This window comes from Sus scrofa, chromosome 13, assembly GCF_000003025.6.
Source record: "Sus scrofa isolate TJ Tabasco breed Duroc chromosome 13, Sscrofa11.1, whole genome shotgun sequence".
Taxonomy (NCBI): domain Eukaryota; kingdom Metazoa; phylum Chordata; class Mammalia; order Artiodactyla; family Suidae; genus Sus; species Sus scrofa.
Genome location: NC_010455.5, coordinates 108,844,138 through 108,863,607, shown reverse-complemented (window position 1 = coordinate 108,863,607; position 19,470 = coordinate 108,844,138). Strand labels below are relative to the sequence as shown.

General features: G+C 38.1%; 1 protein-coding gene across 15 annotated transcripts in view; it reads left to right on the top strand.

Moving 5' to 3' along the window:
• Positions 1-19,470, top strand: part of PHC3 (polyhomeotic homolog 3) — a 91,946-nt gene that overhangs the window by 20,013 nt on the left and 52,463 nt on the right. For 9 of the 15 annotated variants that reach the window (XR_002337748.1, XR_002337749.1, XM_021069777.1 and 6 more), the window contains 2 exons: positions 9,348-9,506; positions 12,009-12,107. The exons of 2 other annotated variants lie outside the window; for them this stretch is intronic. Coding sequence is in view for 11 of the 13 variants with exons in the window: in XM_021069777.1 (XP_020925436.1) it covers positions 9,348-9,506; positions 12,009-12,107 (258 nt within the window). In the remaining 2 variants the exon portion in view is untranslated. The remainder of the gene's footprint in view (positions 1-9,347; positions 9,507-12,008; positions 12,108-19,470) is intronic. 4 more of the 15 variants (XM_021069785.1, XM_021069784.1, XM_021069783.1 and 1 more) reach the window with 2 other exon arrangements.

Genomic DNA, 19,470 nt, shown 5'->3' with positions numbered 1-19,470 from the left:
TGTTTCCTGAATAATTTATTTTTCTTAGAAATTATCTTTGCCTTTTCATGCTACTGATTTTTCTGTTAAAAGAGAGAGCAATTTTCTCTTAAAATGCCTGATTTTCTGCTTATACTTAAGAGTGGATGACTGTGTCAATTAATCATCATGGGTGTCTTCCACTATTCTGAAGATAGGTCTGTGCAGACTTCTTTCCTTAGTAGAAAAGCCAATTAAAATTTTTGTATTTGCATGCGGGAATGGCAGTGGTGGTGACAGTGGAAAGATATATGTTTGGCAGGTTTAGAATTGAAGGTATGCAGGCTGGAACCTGGCCAATCAACAGCTGGTGAGTTGACAATTTCAGAATACAGAGGATTTTACTTCAGGGTACAGGTATCCACTCTAGAAGCCTAGCTTTTTCTTGGCAGTTCTGTGACTTTTTTAGAGAAGTGTCCTTTCTTTCTAAGTCTGCCTTTTCTAGGTGGAAGAGGGGTAGGGTTATGACTGTTGAGTCTGTTTTCTAGACAGATCTGTAGATAATCCTTCATTTTTTAGCCCCACTTCTTACCTCTGCTTTCATGTCTCTAAATTTTGGGTCTGAATCCACTCTGATCTGTTTCTTCCTGTATTCTGGACTGTGACTTCTCTTTATTTTCTACATCAGTATGATCTCATCTTCTTTGGATCTTACAGAAATGCAGATGCTACCCTTCTCTCTCTTTCTTTGCTATGTGTGTGTTTTCTTTTTGTTTGATGTTGCTCTTTCATCCTCCAAGGTTTTTTTTGGGGAAAAAAAAAATTTAAACCCACAGAAAAAATGGAAAGACTAAGCAATGACCCTTGTGTATGCTTCATGAGCTATCTATAGCAATTGTTAAGTACTCCTCTATATATTTATAAAATATTTTCTTACCATTTGAAAATAAGTTGAAGACATCATGACACTTTAGTCCCAAATACTCAGCATGTATTGCCTAAGAAGGGAATTGTCCTATGTAGTCGTAGTGCTATATCACACCTAAGAAAGTTAATATCAGGACAGTATCTAGAATATGCCCCTATTAGGATTCCCTCAGTAGTTTCCAAAGTACCTTTTATAGCCCTTTCCCAGGATTTAATTAAGGATTACACATTGTATATGAATGTCTTGTGTTTTTCTTTAATATAAAAAATCTCCCTGCCCCCCCTTTTTAAGAGCTCAAGTCACTTATCTTATGGACTGTCCTACAGTTTAAATTTGTAGGTTTGTTTCAATTTTTTTTTTCTGGTCTTTTTGCCATTTCTTGGGCCGCTCCCGCGGCATATGGAGGTTCCCAGGTTAGGGGTCGAATCGGAGCTGTAGCCGCCAGCCTACACCAAAGCCACAGCAACGCAGGATCCGAGCCGCGTCTGCAACCTACACCACAGCTCATGGCAACACTGGATCCTTAACCCACTGAGCAAGGGCAGGGATTGAACCCGCAACCTCATGGTTCCTAGTCGGATTCGTTAACCACTGCGCCACGACGGGAACTCCTCAATTTTTTTTGTTACCAACTGCTATTTCAGTGGATTTTAGTAGGAGGGAGAAGCAATGGGTGTGCTTATACCATTGTCTTCAGTATTTATTGTTGTGTAAACATAATATACTACTTTAAAAAAAACCCCCTATTTTCCTCTTGCCAGCAGTTTTAATTTTTGTGGTTTTTTTTTGCTTTCATAAGCAAAACAGCAATAAATATTGTGTATCTTTTTATTTTATTTTTTATTGTTATTTCTCCAATACCATTTTTTTTCCCTACTGTACAGCATGGTGACTCAGTTACACATACATGTATATATGCTTTTTTCTCCCATTATGCTCTGTCATAAGTGACTAGACATAGTTCTCAGTGCTACACAGCAGGATCTCATTGCTAATCATTCCAAAAGCAATAGTTTGCATCCATTAACCCCAAGCTCCCAATCCATCCCACTCCTTCCCCCTCCCTCTTTGTGTATCTTTCTATATTTTTCTAGTAATTTTCTTTTAAAAAAAACCTAAGAGTACACTTGTTGGGTCAGTGAGATTGCTTTTAGATCAAGAACCTTATAAATGGGAGTGCTCTTATGGCTCAGCAGGTTAAGGATCCAGCATTGTCACTGCAGTGGCTCTGGTCGTTGTTGTGGCATGGGTTCTGTCCCTGGCCTGGGAACTTCCACATGCCATGGATATGGCCAGAAAAAGAAAAGAACCTTATAAATGATCAGTTTTCTGCAAAAATACCTAAATCAGATCAACCACATTATGGTTGATAAATTCATTATGAATTTATGTGAGAGAAAATTACTTGTTTAAAAATCCTCTGTTACCAGTTTTAGGAGGTATTTTTTAAAACTCAGCTGTTTTCAAGGATTTTAAAAAATATGATTTCCAGTGATTGTTAGGAACTGATTCTAAAATTTAATAGCAGTCTAAAATAAAACTGTAGCCTGCGTATTTGCATGGTTATGAGCAGCTTAACTGCCTTCTTATATTCCAAAAGTACATAAAAAGTAAGAAAGTATGAAGTCCCCCTTCAGCCTCCTTTTCCCTTCAGTCCTTCTGTCTCCTCAGTTTGCTGGATATCCCTCCAGGTCCTTATCTGTGCTTTGTGGATGTACATAAAATAAATGTGTGCATGTGTGTTTAACACACAATTTTTTTACACACTGTAAATAAAGGTAGGTATTCTGCATTTCATTTTTATACTTAACAGTGTGTCTTCAGATCTTCCTATTGCACTCACTTGGGCTATTGTGTAGTGTTGGTACAACAGTATTGCTGCACTTTATCTTATATAACCATTTCCATTGCTGGATAGTTACTTCTAATACTTTGTTTCAGCATTGCAACTTTTCTTTCTGGGGTATCAAAATCTCAAAGCAGTTGTGAGATTGTGAAGTTTTTTATTTGATTGTTTTGCTGTTGTTTTTACAGCTTATATTGCAAAAAGTAGAAATACTGTTTTTCTGTAATAGAAATGCAGTCATTTTTCTCTCAACATGTTTTTCACATATGTGGTATACATATGTATATATACATACATGTAGATAGGTATTTTATTTCATTTCATTATTAAAAATGTGCAGTCTCTTAAAAATCTTTCATGGGTAGATATTGTTATTTGAAATTTCTATATTTTACACTTTTAGATACTGAATTACATACAAATTTTTACTGAATAATGAGGGAGGAAGATTTATATGCTGCTTTAAAGTGATAAAAACAAAACAATCTAACAAAGTAAACATTAAAAAAAATAGCATTTCCTCTCTGATTCTTTTTTTTTTTTTTTTTTGTCTTTTGTCGTTGTTGCTATTTCTTGGGCCGCTCCTGCGGCATATGGAGGTTCCCAGGCCAGGGGTCTAATCGGAGCTGTAGCCACCGGCCTACGCCAGAGCCACAGCAACGCGGGATCCGAGCCACGTCTGCAACCTACACCACAGCTCACGGCAATGCCGGATCGTTAACCCACTGAGCAAGGGCAGGGACCGAACCCGCAACCTCATGGTTCCTAGTCGGATTCCTTAACCACTGCGCCACGACGGGAACTCCTGATTCTTTTTTTTTTTTTGGTCTTTTTAGGGATGCACCTGTGGCATATGGAAGTTCCCAGGCTAGGGCTCGAATAGGAGCTACAGCTGCTGGCTTACACCACAGCCACAGCAACTCGGGATCTGAGCTGTCTGTGACCTACATGACAGCTCATGGCAATGCCAGATCCTTAACCCACTGAGCAGAGCCAGGAATCAAACCCTCGTCCTCATGGATACTAGTTGAGCCATGAAGGGACTCCTCCTCTCTGATTTTAAGGTTAATACCTGCATAGAAAAAACAAAAACTTTGAAAAAGAAAATCATTCCCACATTTACCTCTAAGTAAAATTACTCACCTTTAACATTTTGGCGACTCTTCTTCCAGGTGTGTGTGTGTGTGTATCTATATCAAATATAATCAGATACAGTTTTATGAATGTGCATTATTATGTGTATATATATATACAGTGCAGTCATTTTTCTCTCAATATGTTTTTCAACGTATGTGGTATACATAGTATATATACATACATGTAGATATTTGTATGTAATTATATAAGTGGATTATATTCTGCATGTTATTATATAGTTTTTTCATTCAACAGTGGGTTGTGAAGACATTCTCATGGCATTGAATACATATTTACATTAGCCTTTTTTTTTTTTTTTGGCTTTTTTTTTTTTTTTTTTTTTTTTTGGTTGCTATTTCTTGGGCCACTCCCGCGGCATATGGAGGTTCCCAGGCTAGGGGTCTAATCGGAGCTGTAGCTGCCAGCCTACGCCAGAGCCACAGCAACGCGGGATCCGAGCCGCGTCTGCAACCTACACCACAGCTCACGGCAACGCTGGATCCTTAACCCACTGAGCCAGGGCAGGGACCGAACCCACAACCTCATGGTTCCTAATCGGATTCGTTAACCACTGTGCCACGACGGGAACTCCTACATTAGCCTTTTAATGTCTGTATATCATGTCTCTCTGTAGATATACTTGATTGATTCTGTTAAGTCAAATGGCATCAGTGGGTCTCAAATGGGCTTTGGTTCTAGAGAGTAGTCTGGGCCAGAGACACAGAGTAATCTCCTTTTGAGGGTACTAAGGAGTGGTTGAGAGTTAAGTGGCTGTTCTGGACAAATTTGGTTTCCTCTGTTGACTCTTAGTGTCAGTAGGGAGAACTTCCAGTAATAGGACTGAAATGGGTTCCTTTATGGAGCATGGGGCTTGAGGTGTGAGGAGACAGGATTGGCCAAGGCTTTAAAATGAAAGGAAATTAACGAATGCTGGGATGGAATTGACAGAGAAGATAACAGAAACAGTTGAGGGCATCTGGTTCAGGTCAGCAGAGCTGCTAGCAGAAAATAGAGAGCCATATCAGAGTTGGCTGCTGATCTATCTGCCCTCATGGGTTGGGCATTCATTAGAAGAGACTGTCTGAAATGGTACTTGCCATTGTGGAACTTAAACATTATTTGTTCTTTGATCTCACAACTTAGAGTGCAGTGCAGGTGGTGAGGAAGTTACTATTTAGTTTTCTTACTTCCTTTTTTTTTTTCTTTTTTAAGAAAAAACATTGGGTTTGTACTTTTTTTTTCTTGTAATGAGAACTTTTAAGATTTGCTCTTTTAGCAACTTTCAAATATACAGAACAGTATTATTACCTATAGTCATTATGCTGAGGATTACATCCACATGACTTAATTTATCTTAAGACCGGAAGTTTGTACTTTTTTTTTTTTTTAGTCTCTGCCTTTTCTAGGACCGCTTCCTTCGCATATGGAGGTTCCCAGGCTAGGGGTCTAATCGGAGCTGTAGCCACCAGCCTATACCAGAGCCACAGCAAGGTAGGATCCGAGCCATATCTGCAACCTACACCACAGCTAACGGCAACGCCGGATCCCCAATCCACTGAGCAAGGCCAGGGATCGAACCTGTAACCTCATGATTCCTAGTTGGATTCGTTAACCACTGCGCCACCAAGGGAACTCCCCGGTTTGTACTTCTATGTTTTACTTCCTTATAGAGCACTCTCAGGCACCTTAGCTATCAGCCAATCTTTTTTTAAAAAGATGTTTATGTTTTTGTTTAAAGAGTGTGGTCTGTCCTTATTAGAGTACCTACCTTCCTCTCTTCCCTTCCCTTCTTCTTCTTCTTTTTTTTTTTTTTTTTAAAAAAAAACCATCACCGACTGAGAAAAGTGCAAAGGCATTATTATTGCAGAGTAACCCAAATTAACAAGCTATCAGGGTATAGGAAAACACCCTGAATGCCAAAATATGAGTCAGAAAACTAAGTCATCTAATCATTGGTGCAAGGCTTTATTCAAAACATCTTTTTGTGGAGTGTATAGAAAAATAGGGTTTTCTGGGGAGGCTTATTAATATTTTGTTGTATAGTATATCAAAAGTAGAGTTAAACTAGTATCACTACACTGTCTCTGCATTTTCACTCTACTTTGCTAGGGCCTATACCAGAGTTGTTTTTTCCTCTCTCTCACAAACATACTCTGACTCTTTGTGATAGGCTTATATGTTACATATAAGGCATGAAGTATGCCTTAAAATAACATAGCATTCAGTAACTTAATAAACTTATCGAATGAAGGCACTCTCATAGATATTGGATATATGAAGATAAATAACACATGGTTCTCATCCTTAAATTACTGTTTATAAAACTGAGACGGAAGTATATGCTGGAAGTATATGGAGTTTATGGAAGATAGCAGACAAAAAGGAGGGGGAACATTTAGTTCTACTATGAGGTATAGGTGTGCTTGAAAAAGCTTAGCAGGTAATTTTTGAGAGGAAGTTGTTCTGTGCCTAGTGGTAATGGGCTGGGGGTTGGGGTAGAGGATGCTCAGTCCAGTCCAGAGCATTGCTGGGCCATAGTGAGGCCTAGGACATTATGACATTGCAGATAGCTTCATGTGGCTAATGTGAAGGGTAGGTATAGAGGAGTGGGAAGAGTTGATGCTAGAGAAGTAGTAGGGGAGTTTGAATGTTTTAATAAAAATCAAGGAAATACTATCTGATAAGTCAGAGGAGACAGTGTTCCAAGCAGGGAGTTTGGCTTGGAGCTACTAAAGTCATCTAGCTGGACATGTTGCAGGTTCAGAGTCTTAAACTAAATGATTCAAAATGAAAATGAAATTGAGGAGGATAAAGGTATAGAAACAGTAAGATGTAACTGAGTTTGTTTGTGTTTTAGAAGAGGGAGGAATTAGGATGATTTCCAGATAATCTGTTTGGGGGCTTTTTAGAAGATGCCAGTGGTCATTTGAGGAGAAGCTAGCTTAAGAAGGAATAATAATGAGTTTGGTATTGAATATGTTGAGTTTGAGTTGGTAAGAGACATCCAGAAGGATGTTTTCTGTAAGTGTTTGAATTTGGAGAATAATAGTTTGTCATCAAGGATTGAGAGTCTGCTGGATTGACTTCTTTGAAACTGTGGGAGTGCGATAATCTGGGAATTGAAGAAAAAAGGTGTTGAGGACAGAGGATGAACAGTTTGGGGGTGGGCTAGAAAGAAGAGCTGGTAAAAGAGATTGAGAGAGAATGGTCTGAAAAGAATCCACTGAATTTGTTAGAGGGTATTGGTGATTTCTGCAGATGGGATTTTAGTGATGTGCTAGGAATAAAAGCCAGATCGCGGAATAATTTTTTTTTGTCTTTTGTCTTTTTAGGGCTGCACCCGCGGCATATGGAGGTTCCCAGGCTAGGAGTCTAATCGGAGCTGTAGCCGCCAGCCTACGCCTGAGCCACCGCAACACCAGATCCCAGCCTCGTCTGCAACCTACACCACACCTCATGGCAACGCTGGATCCTTAACCCACTGAGCGAGGCCAGGGATCAAACCCTCGTCCTCGTGGGTGCTAGTTGGGTTCATTAACCACTGAGCCACAATGGGAACTCCCAAAATAATTTTTATATTAATTATATTTATGCGCTGAATTACGTATTTTATTAAAATTAAGATGTGCTTAAACAGTACAGATAAATTTAGAGAGTTAATTCATGTACCTGCTATGCAATTTTTTTAATCTTTTATTTTGAAATAATTGTAGACCCTGGAGTTCCTGTCGTGGCGCAGATCGGATCCTGAGTTGCTTTGGCTCTGGCATAGGCTGGCGGCTACAGTTCTGATTAGACCCCTAGCCTGGGAACCTCCATGTGCTGCAGGAGCAGCCCTAGAAAAGGGGAAAAAAAAAAAAAAATTGTAGACCCTGAAAGGTATAGAAATAGTACAGGGAGGTCCTCCTGTATAGCCTTCACTCAGCTTCCTCTAGTTACTTGTTCTGTTTAACAAAGGTCCTGAATTAGTAAAAAATACTGTTTTGGGATAGATTATGGAACTGTGCTGGTGGTGTGAATCTGGCTTCTGTACCCTCACGTGTACCTGTAATTTTTATTTTCGTAGGAGCCTTTCTCCTTCCACTGGGGGCCAGGACAGATGGAAAGCTTTCTTGTGACTTCTCAGAGTTTCTGAGTGGAGCTTTTCCGCTCCTTTTCACGCTGAGAAGCCCTTTTGAGAATCTTGGCTCAAAATGGGTCTTTCAGGTTTCTCCTGCAGTAGGCTCAAAATCAGGTCTTCTATCTATCTCTGTGGCTAGCCCCCATAGGTTGCCTTGATGTCGGCAAGAGAACTTACATCTTTGAGTTTCCTCCTCTCTGGCATCAGGGAATATCCCTTTCCGCCTTTTGAGTTCAGTTATGTAGCACCTGTGGTATATGGCAGTTCCTAGGTCAGGGGTTGAATCGGAGCTGTAGCCGCTGGCCTATGCCACAGCCACGGCAATGCCAGATACGAGCTGCGTCTGCAACCTACACCACAACTCATGGCCACGCTGGATCCTCGACCCACTGATTGGGCCAGGGACCGAACCTGCATTGTCATGGATATTAGTTGGATTTGTTTGCCCTGAGCCACGACAGGAACTCCTCAGTTATATATTCTAATTTTCATGTTGATCTTGCATTGCAGTGAGTGTATTTGGGCACATGGATGTATTAATCCAATCTGCCTTGTTGCTTGAATCCAAAGTCTAATAAATTATTTCTTAATTTTATTCTCTGTATTATCCATGAAAAGGATTTGAGGTTGGATTATATTACTCTTGTGGTAGTCTACATGTCTCCCTTTGCCCTGTTCCCTATCTATCCCACCCAGTTTGCCTTCGCAGGTACAATCAATTACTAGTCTCATATATCTCAGAGATAGGCCATAGACTAGTTTTTTCTTTAACAGCAGTTTTAAACTTTAGTGTTTATAATTTAATCTTGTAACCTGTATTCAGGGTTTTTCCATCTGTTTGATAAATAACAATTGTATTTTCTTCTCTTGAGAGCTTTTGAAGGAGAATGTTATGCTAATTTTATGTTATATGTATGTTTTTATATATGCGAATGGACTACCTATGTATTAACTTTTGTTCATTTTAGAAATCCCTCAAAATGTGACAGAAAATGACAAAATAGTATAAACTTGATTTAAATGGTTTAAATTACTATGTGAGATATTAAAATAATGGAACAATAATCCTAATTTGGGGGAGGTAGTGAAATGATATTTTAAGACACTGGAATTTTATGAAACACAATGAGGATATCCTTAAAAATTATCCTAATTATTAACTAGTACCTGCTATTGTTTGCATATGTGCAAATAATTGCTTAAAGAAGTGATGGGGGGGTCTGTCAAAGATGAAGCCCTCTCTTTTAGGTTTCTTAGCCACAGTATATACCATTGAATGCCTAACTGCAGCTTGGTGAAATTCAGTGACATGGAAGCAAGAAATGGAAGCCTATGACCTGATATGTTTTCTTCCTTAGATCAACCTCTCTACTTCTCCTACACCTGCACAGTTAATAAGCCGTTCCCAGGCTTCCAGTTCTACCAGTGGCAGTATTACCCAACAGACTATGTTACTAGGGAGTACCTCCCCTACCCTAACGGCAAGCCAAGCTCAAATGTATCTCCGAGCTCAAATGGTAAGATATGAGCTACCAGATTTTTTGAGTGTTTAGAGACTTGAGAGAAATCAAAATGTTTCTTGATTTGATGCAATAGGAGGCATTTTTAATATTTAAAGTGTTTAACATTTTTTGTGTGTGCTTAGCTCTTGTACATTTATGCCATGAAAATTTTTACTTTTAATTGATAGGCCTTCTTGGTATATCTAATAGTAATTAGCAACATTGGGAAGCTAACAGATTCTGTAACACAGAAGTGATTTTTTTTTTTTTTGTCCCTTTGGCTGCACCAGCGACATATGGAAGTCCCTGGGCCATGGATTGAATCTGAACTACAGCTGTGGCAATGCCAGATCCTTAACCCACCTCACTGGGTTAGGGATCGAATTTGCACCTCTGTAGTGATCCCAGATGCTGCTGCAGAGACAGTGCTGGATCCTTAACCTGCTTGCCACAGTGGGAACTCTGAGTGATTATTTTTTAATATCAAATTTCATTGATTTCAAACCCCTTTCATATTTTAACATCTGAAACTGAGGTGCATTTTATAATTGACGGCATCCTACAGTTATAATTGGTACTTAGAGTGATACATAAAGTTATAGTGTATTTTTGAGCTCTTAGATTTGATGAAATTGTTAAACGTTAAAAACTTGGTTGTTAATTATAAATAAGAATTTATATTGTGGGATCTTCTGAAATCTGGATTGGAGTTCCTGATAAGTTTTAGCTTTGGTTATTTGCACATTAAAATCTTCAAGGTGATTTGTGTTATTATGCTCACTTTGATCTTTTGTTAATATAGGAATGTTAATTTGGCTATTCTGTATTTGAGTACTTACTGATTTCCTAATATACCTGTTGAACTTCTTTAAGAAATGTAGAAATCGGTTGACATTTACTTTATTTGTTGTCTTTGCAAATAGCTAAAAAGAGCTTTGTCCCTGATACGTATTTATATTCTTTTTTTGTCCAGTGAACTGAATATATATCTGGATCCCCAATTTTCCACTAAAATTGCAAAGGAATTTTTCCATAATATTTCTTTTCTTTTTTTGTTTTTTTGCTTTTTAGGATCCCACCTGCAGGATATGGACATTTCAGGGCTAGGGGTTGAATCGTAGCTGCAGCTGCCGGCCTACACCATAGCCACAGCAACCAGATCCAGCCTGAGCCTGTGACCTACACCACAGCTCACAGTAACACCTTAACTCACTGAGTAGGGCCAGGGATTGAACCTGCATTGTCTTGGATACTAGTCAGGTTCATTACCACTGAGCCATAATGGGAACTCCTTCCATCATATTTCTAACAGGAAACAGTGGTATGACTCTCATTTTATGTACAGATTATTCAGTAGATATTACTATATTTCTGTTTTTCCCCCCCATGAGAGCTTATTATTATTGTGCTTATTATTGTGCTTATTATTAATGTGCTTCAAAAATAGGCTGAGCCATTCGAAATAGTTGCTGTTGGATTGTTTTTGACTTCTAAAACTGGCAGTTTCATATGGTTCGTGCAAAGTAGAACATCTTTTTAGTTTTAGTGCTTTCAGCTGTTTGTAATGGAAATTACCTTGTGAAAGTTATACTTTGTTGTTTAATTCATTTAAATTTAGTATATAAAGAACTGAAGTTTAAAAGATCCCTTAATAATTTTAATTTGAGCAGAAATGGTTTTTGAGGAACTGAATAACTCTTGATACAATTTTGAGATAGAGGTAATTACTGGTTCTTTGAAATAACTGTTATAATTTACTAAGTTGGATTGGGTAATCTTTAAGTAGATTGTGTTGTCTTTTTAAATTAATGGCATTCTGATTCAGTTTTGAAAAAAACGTATGAAAAGGATTGGTGATAAGTAAATAAATTGAATATGTCTTTTTCTTTTTTTTGGTTGTGAAGCTTATTTGCAGGCTGCTTTGTTGTTAAATTTTGACATGTGGTGACATTTACACTTAGAATGAATTTTTTTTATAAATAGTTTAAAAGTCAAGAGCAACCTAGGTTTGTATTACAGGTCCTGTGTAGCCGAGTGAAATATTATAGTATTATTTGTGATATAATTATCCTTTGGGGTAAAGAGGACAGAAAAGACTTTTTGGTGTTTCTTTTCATGTTTTTCACTAAAATTTAATTTGCATTCAAGAGCAATGACTATGGTTGCCCATTTTAACTTCCATTTTAGGAATCCTGCCACAGTAGTTTTGAGTTGGGAAAAGCTTATTCTGGGAAAAATTTGGCATGAGTATTTCATATTGCCAAAACACATTTTCTTTTTTGAGCACTGATTTATTTTTCTACTCATCAGAATCATGAGCTGTTTCAAAAATGTTTATGGTTTTTTTCTCTATTATCAGAAACTTCTCTTTGTCATGTAAAAATCTTTTGCTTAGGAGCAGTCCTAAACTGCATTGTCTTTCTGTCACAAATTTCAGTCTTTCCTGCCTGCTATACATTGTGTGTGGGACATGTTCTTTTGTCTTAGGGTATTTTTTTGGTTTTTCTGTCTGTACAGCTGATTTTCACACCCGCTACCACTGTGGCTGCTGTACAGTCTGACATTCCTGTTGTCTCGTCGTCATCGTCATCTTCCTGTCAGTCTGCAGCTACTCAGGTGAGCTTGTCTAGCTTCATTATGTGGTACTTAAGGTCTGGATCTTCAGGTTAAAGATAAACGTGTATTTATGTTTAAGTTACTGATGGTTTCAGTGCTCTTTGTCACACATTTCAGATTGACAATGCAATGAGAACTTAAAGTTTTTTGGTTTTGTAGAAATTATAATACCATTAAACATGAATATTTAGGTTATTTGACATTAGTGAAAGTTAGTATGTTTTTGCTGTGACGCATGCTTAGTTTTATTATAAAGCAGATTTATTCCTTTTATTATGTGAGATATATCCTTTTCTTTAGATTCCTTTGCAAGTAGTTATGTAATGATCAAGTCAAGGTGATTTTAAGTTCAAAAATTAGTTGGGTAAATTTTAAATTTAAAAAATTGGGTAGGATATTAATCAATTTCTTGTTTGTACTTTGGGTACTTCATGTGGAAAAAGTGAACCTTAACTTTCTTCTTACACCGTTTGCAAAAATAAGCTAGAAGTAGAATGTAGATCTAAAGATAAAAGCCAAAACTGTAAAAATCTGGAGAAGAAAACATAAGGGATATCTTTACAACTCTAGGGTAGGCAAAGCTTACTCAGGACACAAAAAGCATTAACCGTAAAAGAAAATAATGATGAATTGGACTTTATCAAAATTAAAAACTATTCTCCAAAGACATTGCTATAAAAGTGAAGAGGCAAGCCACACATTAAGGGAAAGTGTTCATAATACATATATTTGACAAAAGGACTTGTATCCAGAATATACAAAATAGGTTTACAACTCAGTACTAAGATCATGAACAATACAGTTAAAAATGGGCAAAAGATTTGAACACTTCACAGATAGATATATAAAAGGCCAAAAAACACATGAAAAAGTGCTCAGCATCATTAATCTTTATAGAAATGTAAATCAGAACCATAATGAATATCACTACACACTCATTAGAATGGCTAAAATGAAGGAGACTGAAAATATCACATTTTGGCAAGAATGTGGAGTAACCATACTCTCATATATTGCTGGTAAAAGCTAAAATAGTACAACCATTTTGAAAAATATTTTTCTTATAAAGTTAAACATATACTTAACATGTGATTCAGCAATTCTACATCTAGGTGTTTACTTTGAGAGACTTGAAAACATTTGTTCACATAAAGATGTTTCAATGAATGGTTGTAGCAGCTCTATTCAGAATAGCCCCATACTGGAAATAACCACTGTCCTTTAAGTGGTGAATGGGTAAACGTATTGTGGAATATTACTCAAAAATAAAGAAAAACAAACTACTAATGCATCTCAGGAATGTAATAATTAGTAAAAGAAGGCAGACATTAGAGCGTACATACTCTGCGACTCCATTTATATGAAATTCTAGAATAGGCAGAACTACTCTATAGTGAAAAAGAAATTGGATTTGTGGTACCTGGGGCAGAAGATGGGGATGATTGACTGGGAAGCGGTGTGGGTGATGGAAATGTTCTCTATTTTGATTGGGGTGGTGGTAACATGCTGTATACATATATCAAAATTCATCAAACTAGTTTCATTCATTGTATTATATGTAAGTTACACCTTAGTAAAGTTAATAAAAGTGAATTGAATAAATTTTAAAACAGTTGAGTAGACTATTAAATTGTGTGATACCATTTTGGTATTTTTCTATAGTTAATGATTCGGATTGCACATAGCAGAAATTGTTATATCTCAAGGTCATCCTTGGCTTCATATTTTTAATTTAATAAACTTAGTCTTCTGGTAAAAAATAAAAAATGAGATAGCAATAATATTCTTTGATATTTTCACAAAGTTCTTTTTTTATTTAATAATAAAGGCCATTTTTTTGTATATCAGCATATAAAGATGGTGATCAGTTAAACTCTGGTTTTTCCCCAATGTGCTCTGTGAGCCTCTGCAGTTCTTTAACTTTTTTGGACTTAGTTTCCACATCTGCAAAATAAGACCTTTGTCTTCGTTATTGTTTAAGTTTTTTTCAGCTCTAAACTTTAAATGTCTCTTTGTGGAATGAATTTGTTGATGTGTAATGATCTTCTTTGTGTTGTTGTTGTTGTTTTGACTGTACCTGCAGCTTGTGGAAGTTCCCGGGCCAAGGATTAAATCCACGCCACAGCAGTGACAAGGTTGGATCCCTAACCTGCTGTGCCACAGGGGAACTTCCATGATCTTTTTTTTTTTTTGGTTTTGCTTTGTTTTGGTTTTATAAAAAAACCTGATGGAGCTGTACCATTATCAACTTTCAGAATTTAAAAAAAAATTATATTTGACTTTGTTCCATCTAAGTTTTTAATTGGTTTACAAGATACATTCAGTAAAACAAGATAAAAACATACAAGTAAAAGCACAAATAAGGATAGTAAAGTGGCATGGAGCTAGGAGTGAGGTTGCCATTCAGATTACATTCATAAAGTCCTGCACGAGCTTAAGTTCAATTTCTATTGCAGTCATTTATGAGTTGTATAACTTTAGATAAGTTATTAAACATCTCTAATAGCCATTCATGCTTACAGGATAAGTTGAAGAGCGAATAATATATGTTTAGTGTCTAGAACTTTGTAGGTACTCATTAGTACTTTTTTTGCAAAGGAGCGAATAGGAAGACCTGAATTTATTTTATTTTATTTTTTTTGTCTTTTTGCCATTTCTTGGGCCGCTCCTGCGGCATATGGAGGCTCCCAGGCTAGGGGTCGAATCGGAGCTGTAGCCACAGGCCTATGCCAGAGCCACAGCAACGCGGGATCCGAACTGCGTCAGCAACCTACACCACAGCTCACGGCAACGCTGGATCCTTAACCCACTGAGCAAGGGCAGGGATGAAACCCGAAACCTCATGGTTCTTAGTCGGATTTGTTAACCACTGCACCACAACGGGAACTCCAATTTTTTTTTTTTTTTTTTTTTTTTTTTTTAGGAAGACCTGAATTTATATTCAGACTTCAGCAACAATTGCTGTGTCACTTCCCTGTTGATTAAATTTTTTTTTTTTTTTTTTTCTTTTTAGGGCCGCACCTGTGGCATATGGAAGTTTCCAGGCTAGGGGTCTAATAGGATCTGTTGCTGCTGGCCTACGTCAGAGCCACAGCAACGCCAGATCTGAGCTGCATCTGAGACCTACACCACAGCTTATGGCAATGCCAGATCTTTAACCCAGTGAGCAAGGCCAGGGATCAAACCTGCAACCTCATGGTTCCTAGTCGGAATTGTTTCCACTGCACCCCAATGGGAACTCCCGACTCCTTTACCCGATGAGCAGGGCTAGGGATCAAACCTGCATCCTCATGGATACTAGTTGGATTTGTTACCGCTGAGCCACAACGGGAACTCTCACCACTTGATTAATTTTGGACAGTGTCATGGCATAGCATGATGTTTGTAAGTTTGGACTCTGGAGCCATACTCTCTGGGCTCAGATACATGTTCTTCCACCTCTTTATTGTAGATCCTTAAACTCTTACCTGAATTTCAACAGTATAAAATAAGTATTATATAAAACACATATAAATAAAAAATAATTATGACCCTTTGTAGGGTTCTAATGGGGATTAAATCGGTTAATGAAAAACAGAACAGTGTCTGTTAATGTAGTTAGCACTCACTAATGTTATGCTAAGCCTCAATTTCTTCAATGTAAACTGGAAGTAATAGTTCAGAGTTGTTAAAAGGAATAATTGAGACAGTAAGCATAAAGCAAAAAGCATAGTGCCTAGCACATAAGCTATCACATGCTACTAATTACTGTTTTTGTTAGGCACTCTCTAAAGATGAGTCACGAATTTGGTTCTTAGCTTTCATGTAGCTAGTAGTGAAGAGAGAAACACAACCATTTAAAGGGTTTGCAGTTTCCAAGGTAAAAATAAACCAGTTATTAGGAAAGTACAACTGTTAAGCTCTCTAGAGCACAATCTGTTTTGTGGGTTCTCAAGAAGGAGATATCTTAACATTGTCTTTTTTTTTTTTTTTTTTCTGTTTCTTTTTCTTCTTCTGCCCAGTGGCAAATAGAGTTCCCAGGCCAAGGATCAGGTCTGAGCTGCAGTTGCGACCTGTGCTGCAGCTGCGGCAAGGTCAGAACCTTAACCCACTGTGCCAGGCAGGGATCAAACCTACGTCCCAGAACTCCAGAGATGCCACTGATCTGCTTGTAACACAGCGGGAACTTATTTTTTTCTTTTTTTTTGTCTTTTGTCTTTTGTTGTTGTTGCTATTTCTTGGGCCGCTCCCACAGCATATGGAGGTTCCCAGGCCAGGGGTTGAATCGGAGCTGTAGCCACCGGCCTACGCCAGAACCACAGCAACTCGGGATCCGAGCCACGTCTGCAACCTACACCACAGCTCACGGCAACGCTGGATCGTTAACCCACTGAGCAAGGGCAGGGACCGAACCCGCAACCTCATGGTTCCTAGTCGGATTCGTTAACCACTGCGCCACGACGGGAACTCCCCACAGTGGGAACTTCTTAACATTGTCTTTAATAGCATCTTTAATGTGACCATAGTCAAGGTCATTTGTAGAAGTGGCTCCTTGGCGTCCAGTTGGATGTGGACAAGCATATGGCTCTTGCATAATCTGACTTAATTCAAGGATAGACCTTGAGGAACTAGAGGGTTGGATTGACCTTTAAGAACATCTTTACAAATGTTTTTCTTTGCTGTGCTTTAGAAATGGCAATGAGGCTGACAGTGGTAGGTGATGCTAAGATTTTATTTTATTTTTATTTTTTATTTTAAATATTTCAGTGGTAACTTTCCTGAGATTCAGGGCTGTTAGCATTGGAAAATTTGTGCTCCACTTTGTTGATTTTTAAACTTACATTTGCAGGTTTTAAAGCAATTTAATTTGTTTGTAATTAAGAAATACCAAAATCGAAGTTTTAATACTCTTTGCCAAAGTCAGTATAACAGTTAATTTTTCCTCAGTATTAAAATTTTTAAAAGTTCCTGTCGTGGCTCAGTGGTTAATGAACCTGACTAGCATCCGTGAGGATGCAGGTTTGATCCCTGGCCTTGACCAGTGGGTTAAAGAACCAGTGTTGCCGTGAGCTGTGGTGTAGGTTGCAGATGTGGCTCAGATCCTGTGATGCTGTGGCTTTGGCTGTGGAGTAGGGCAGCAGGTACAGCTCTGATTAGACCCCTAGCCTGCGAATCTCTATGTGCTGTGGGTGCAGCCCTAAAAAGCAAAAAAAAAAAAAAAAAAAAAAAATTTAGCATACTGTCAAAAAATGGGAAATTTGGAATATCCTACCCTTGTTTACTATTTTAAATGCTCTATCTCTTCTCCATACTGTGGCGGGACCGGGGGTGTGGAATCTGACTTTCAGAAAGGTATTTAAGACTAAAAGTTATGTTAGAGAAAAGTAAGAAATCAGTGCTATCTGGGAAATGCTGTTAGAATTGAGGAGGAAACAGCCATTTAAAAGCTAGAAACTGAGTTCTGTCAGCAGTGTGACATCAGAGATGCTACAGTAATTTATGCATTGTTAGATCCAAATTAAATAATTGGCGTGAGAGTATTTGGGTAGTCCGCTATACAGATGCAAGGTGTGAAATTGGCAAAAATACTTCATGTGAAACCTAGGAATTTTCAAATGTCAGAAAGTTACCACAAATTGATCATAGGAAAAGTTCAGGTTAAATTAAATTTGGGGGCGTTCTTCTTGGGGCTCAGTGGGTTAAGAACCCAGGGTAGTGTCCCGGAGGATATGTGTTTGATTCCTGACATCAGTCAGTGGGTTAAGGATCTGGCCTTGCTGCAAGCTGTAGCACAGGTTGCAGGTGCAACTCAGATCCAATGTTGCTGTGGCTGTGGTGGAGGCCTCAGCTGTGGCTCCTATTCAACCCTCAGCCCAGGAACTTCCATATGCTGTGGATGCAGCCATAAAAAGAAAAAAAAAAGAAAAGATGGGGGTTTGATGCTATAATATTTTTTATCTTAGAAGGGGTGGGCTCTTTTTAAAAGTAAAGTTCTGTCAAGGAAATCTGAATGTGTGCTCTTTCTATTAACAGCTAAATTAGCTGTGTATATACTTCAGGAGTATAGTTTGCATGTTTGAAATTTATTGTATTTATGCCAAGATGACCATAGATAGTCAAGCCATAGTCTAAAATTTATTCATATAGATACTATATATACATAATACATTTTCTTTACACATACATTTTCTTTCAGAATTCTAGAAAACAAAAGGAAAATTAGGAGAAAAAAGTGTATTCTATAGAAATGGACCACTGCAGTTTTAAGAGTTCATTGTGTCGGAGTTCCCATCGTGGCTCAGAGGAAATGAATCCGACTAGGAGCCATGAGGTAGTGGATTCGATCCCTGGCCTTGCACAGTGGCTCTGGCATTGCCATGAGCCGTGGTGTAGGTCCCAGAAGTGGCTCAGATCCTGCGTTGCTGTGGCCTAGGCTGGCAGCTGTAGCTCTGATTTGACCCCTAGCCTGGGAACCTCCATATGCTGCGGGTGTAGCCCTATAAAGCAAAAAAAAAAAAAAAAAAGAGTTCATTGTGTCAAGTCTTCATTTACTGTGTGAATATGCTTTTCATTTGAAGAAAGTTTTCAAGTTTTTAAGATTATAATTCAGCCTTTGATTATCATTGTTATGTGTTCCACTTTATTCATCATTTATGGCAGGTGTTAAATTTTATGCTGTTTTTCCCTTGCTTCCTGAGAGATTTTAATATGCTTCTACCAGACATTTGTTGATACTTTTTGGCTAAACATGAACAGATTTTAATATTAGCTTAAGGAACCTTAAATAGAAGATACTTAACACCACCACCAACAAAAATCTATGTAATACATATTTCAGATTCAGATATGGGAGAATACCTCAGACTTAAATTGTTTCTGTTAAATCTGTAACCAGAACTGTGAGGAATGTCAGAGATAAGAGCCTGCCAGTTAGTCTCAGTATTTTATAGACACAGACATTAGTAATTCTAAAATGCACTAGGGTTTCGTCAGTGGTATAGGCCAGTATGATCCAGATTCTGTGGGAAAGGCATAGAGGGGAGGATAAATTATTTCCCACCAGGGACTTTCGGGAAGTCACGTTAGGAGAATGAGTGGGATTTTTTACTGGTCTTGAGCAGTGGGCTTGAGTGTTGGGCTTCAGGAGACAGTGTTGAAGTATGGTACCTTTTGGCAAGGGAAATTTGAGTAGGGCTCTAAATGAAGGAAGTACAAGGTATATTTGGAGAAGGGTGAGCAGACCAGTTTGGCTGGAATATGAGTACTGTGGACTGGAGTAGTGAAAAATGGGGCTCAAAGCACTTTGGGCCTAGACTGTGGAGGGGTTTGAGTGGCAGATTGAGAAATCTGGATTTTGGCATATTTTATTTTTTGCATTAAATTT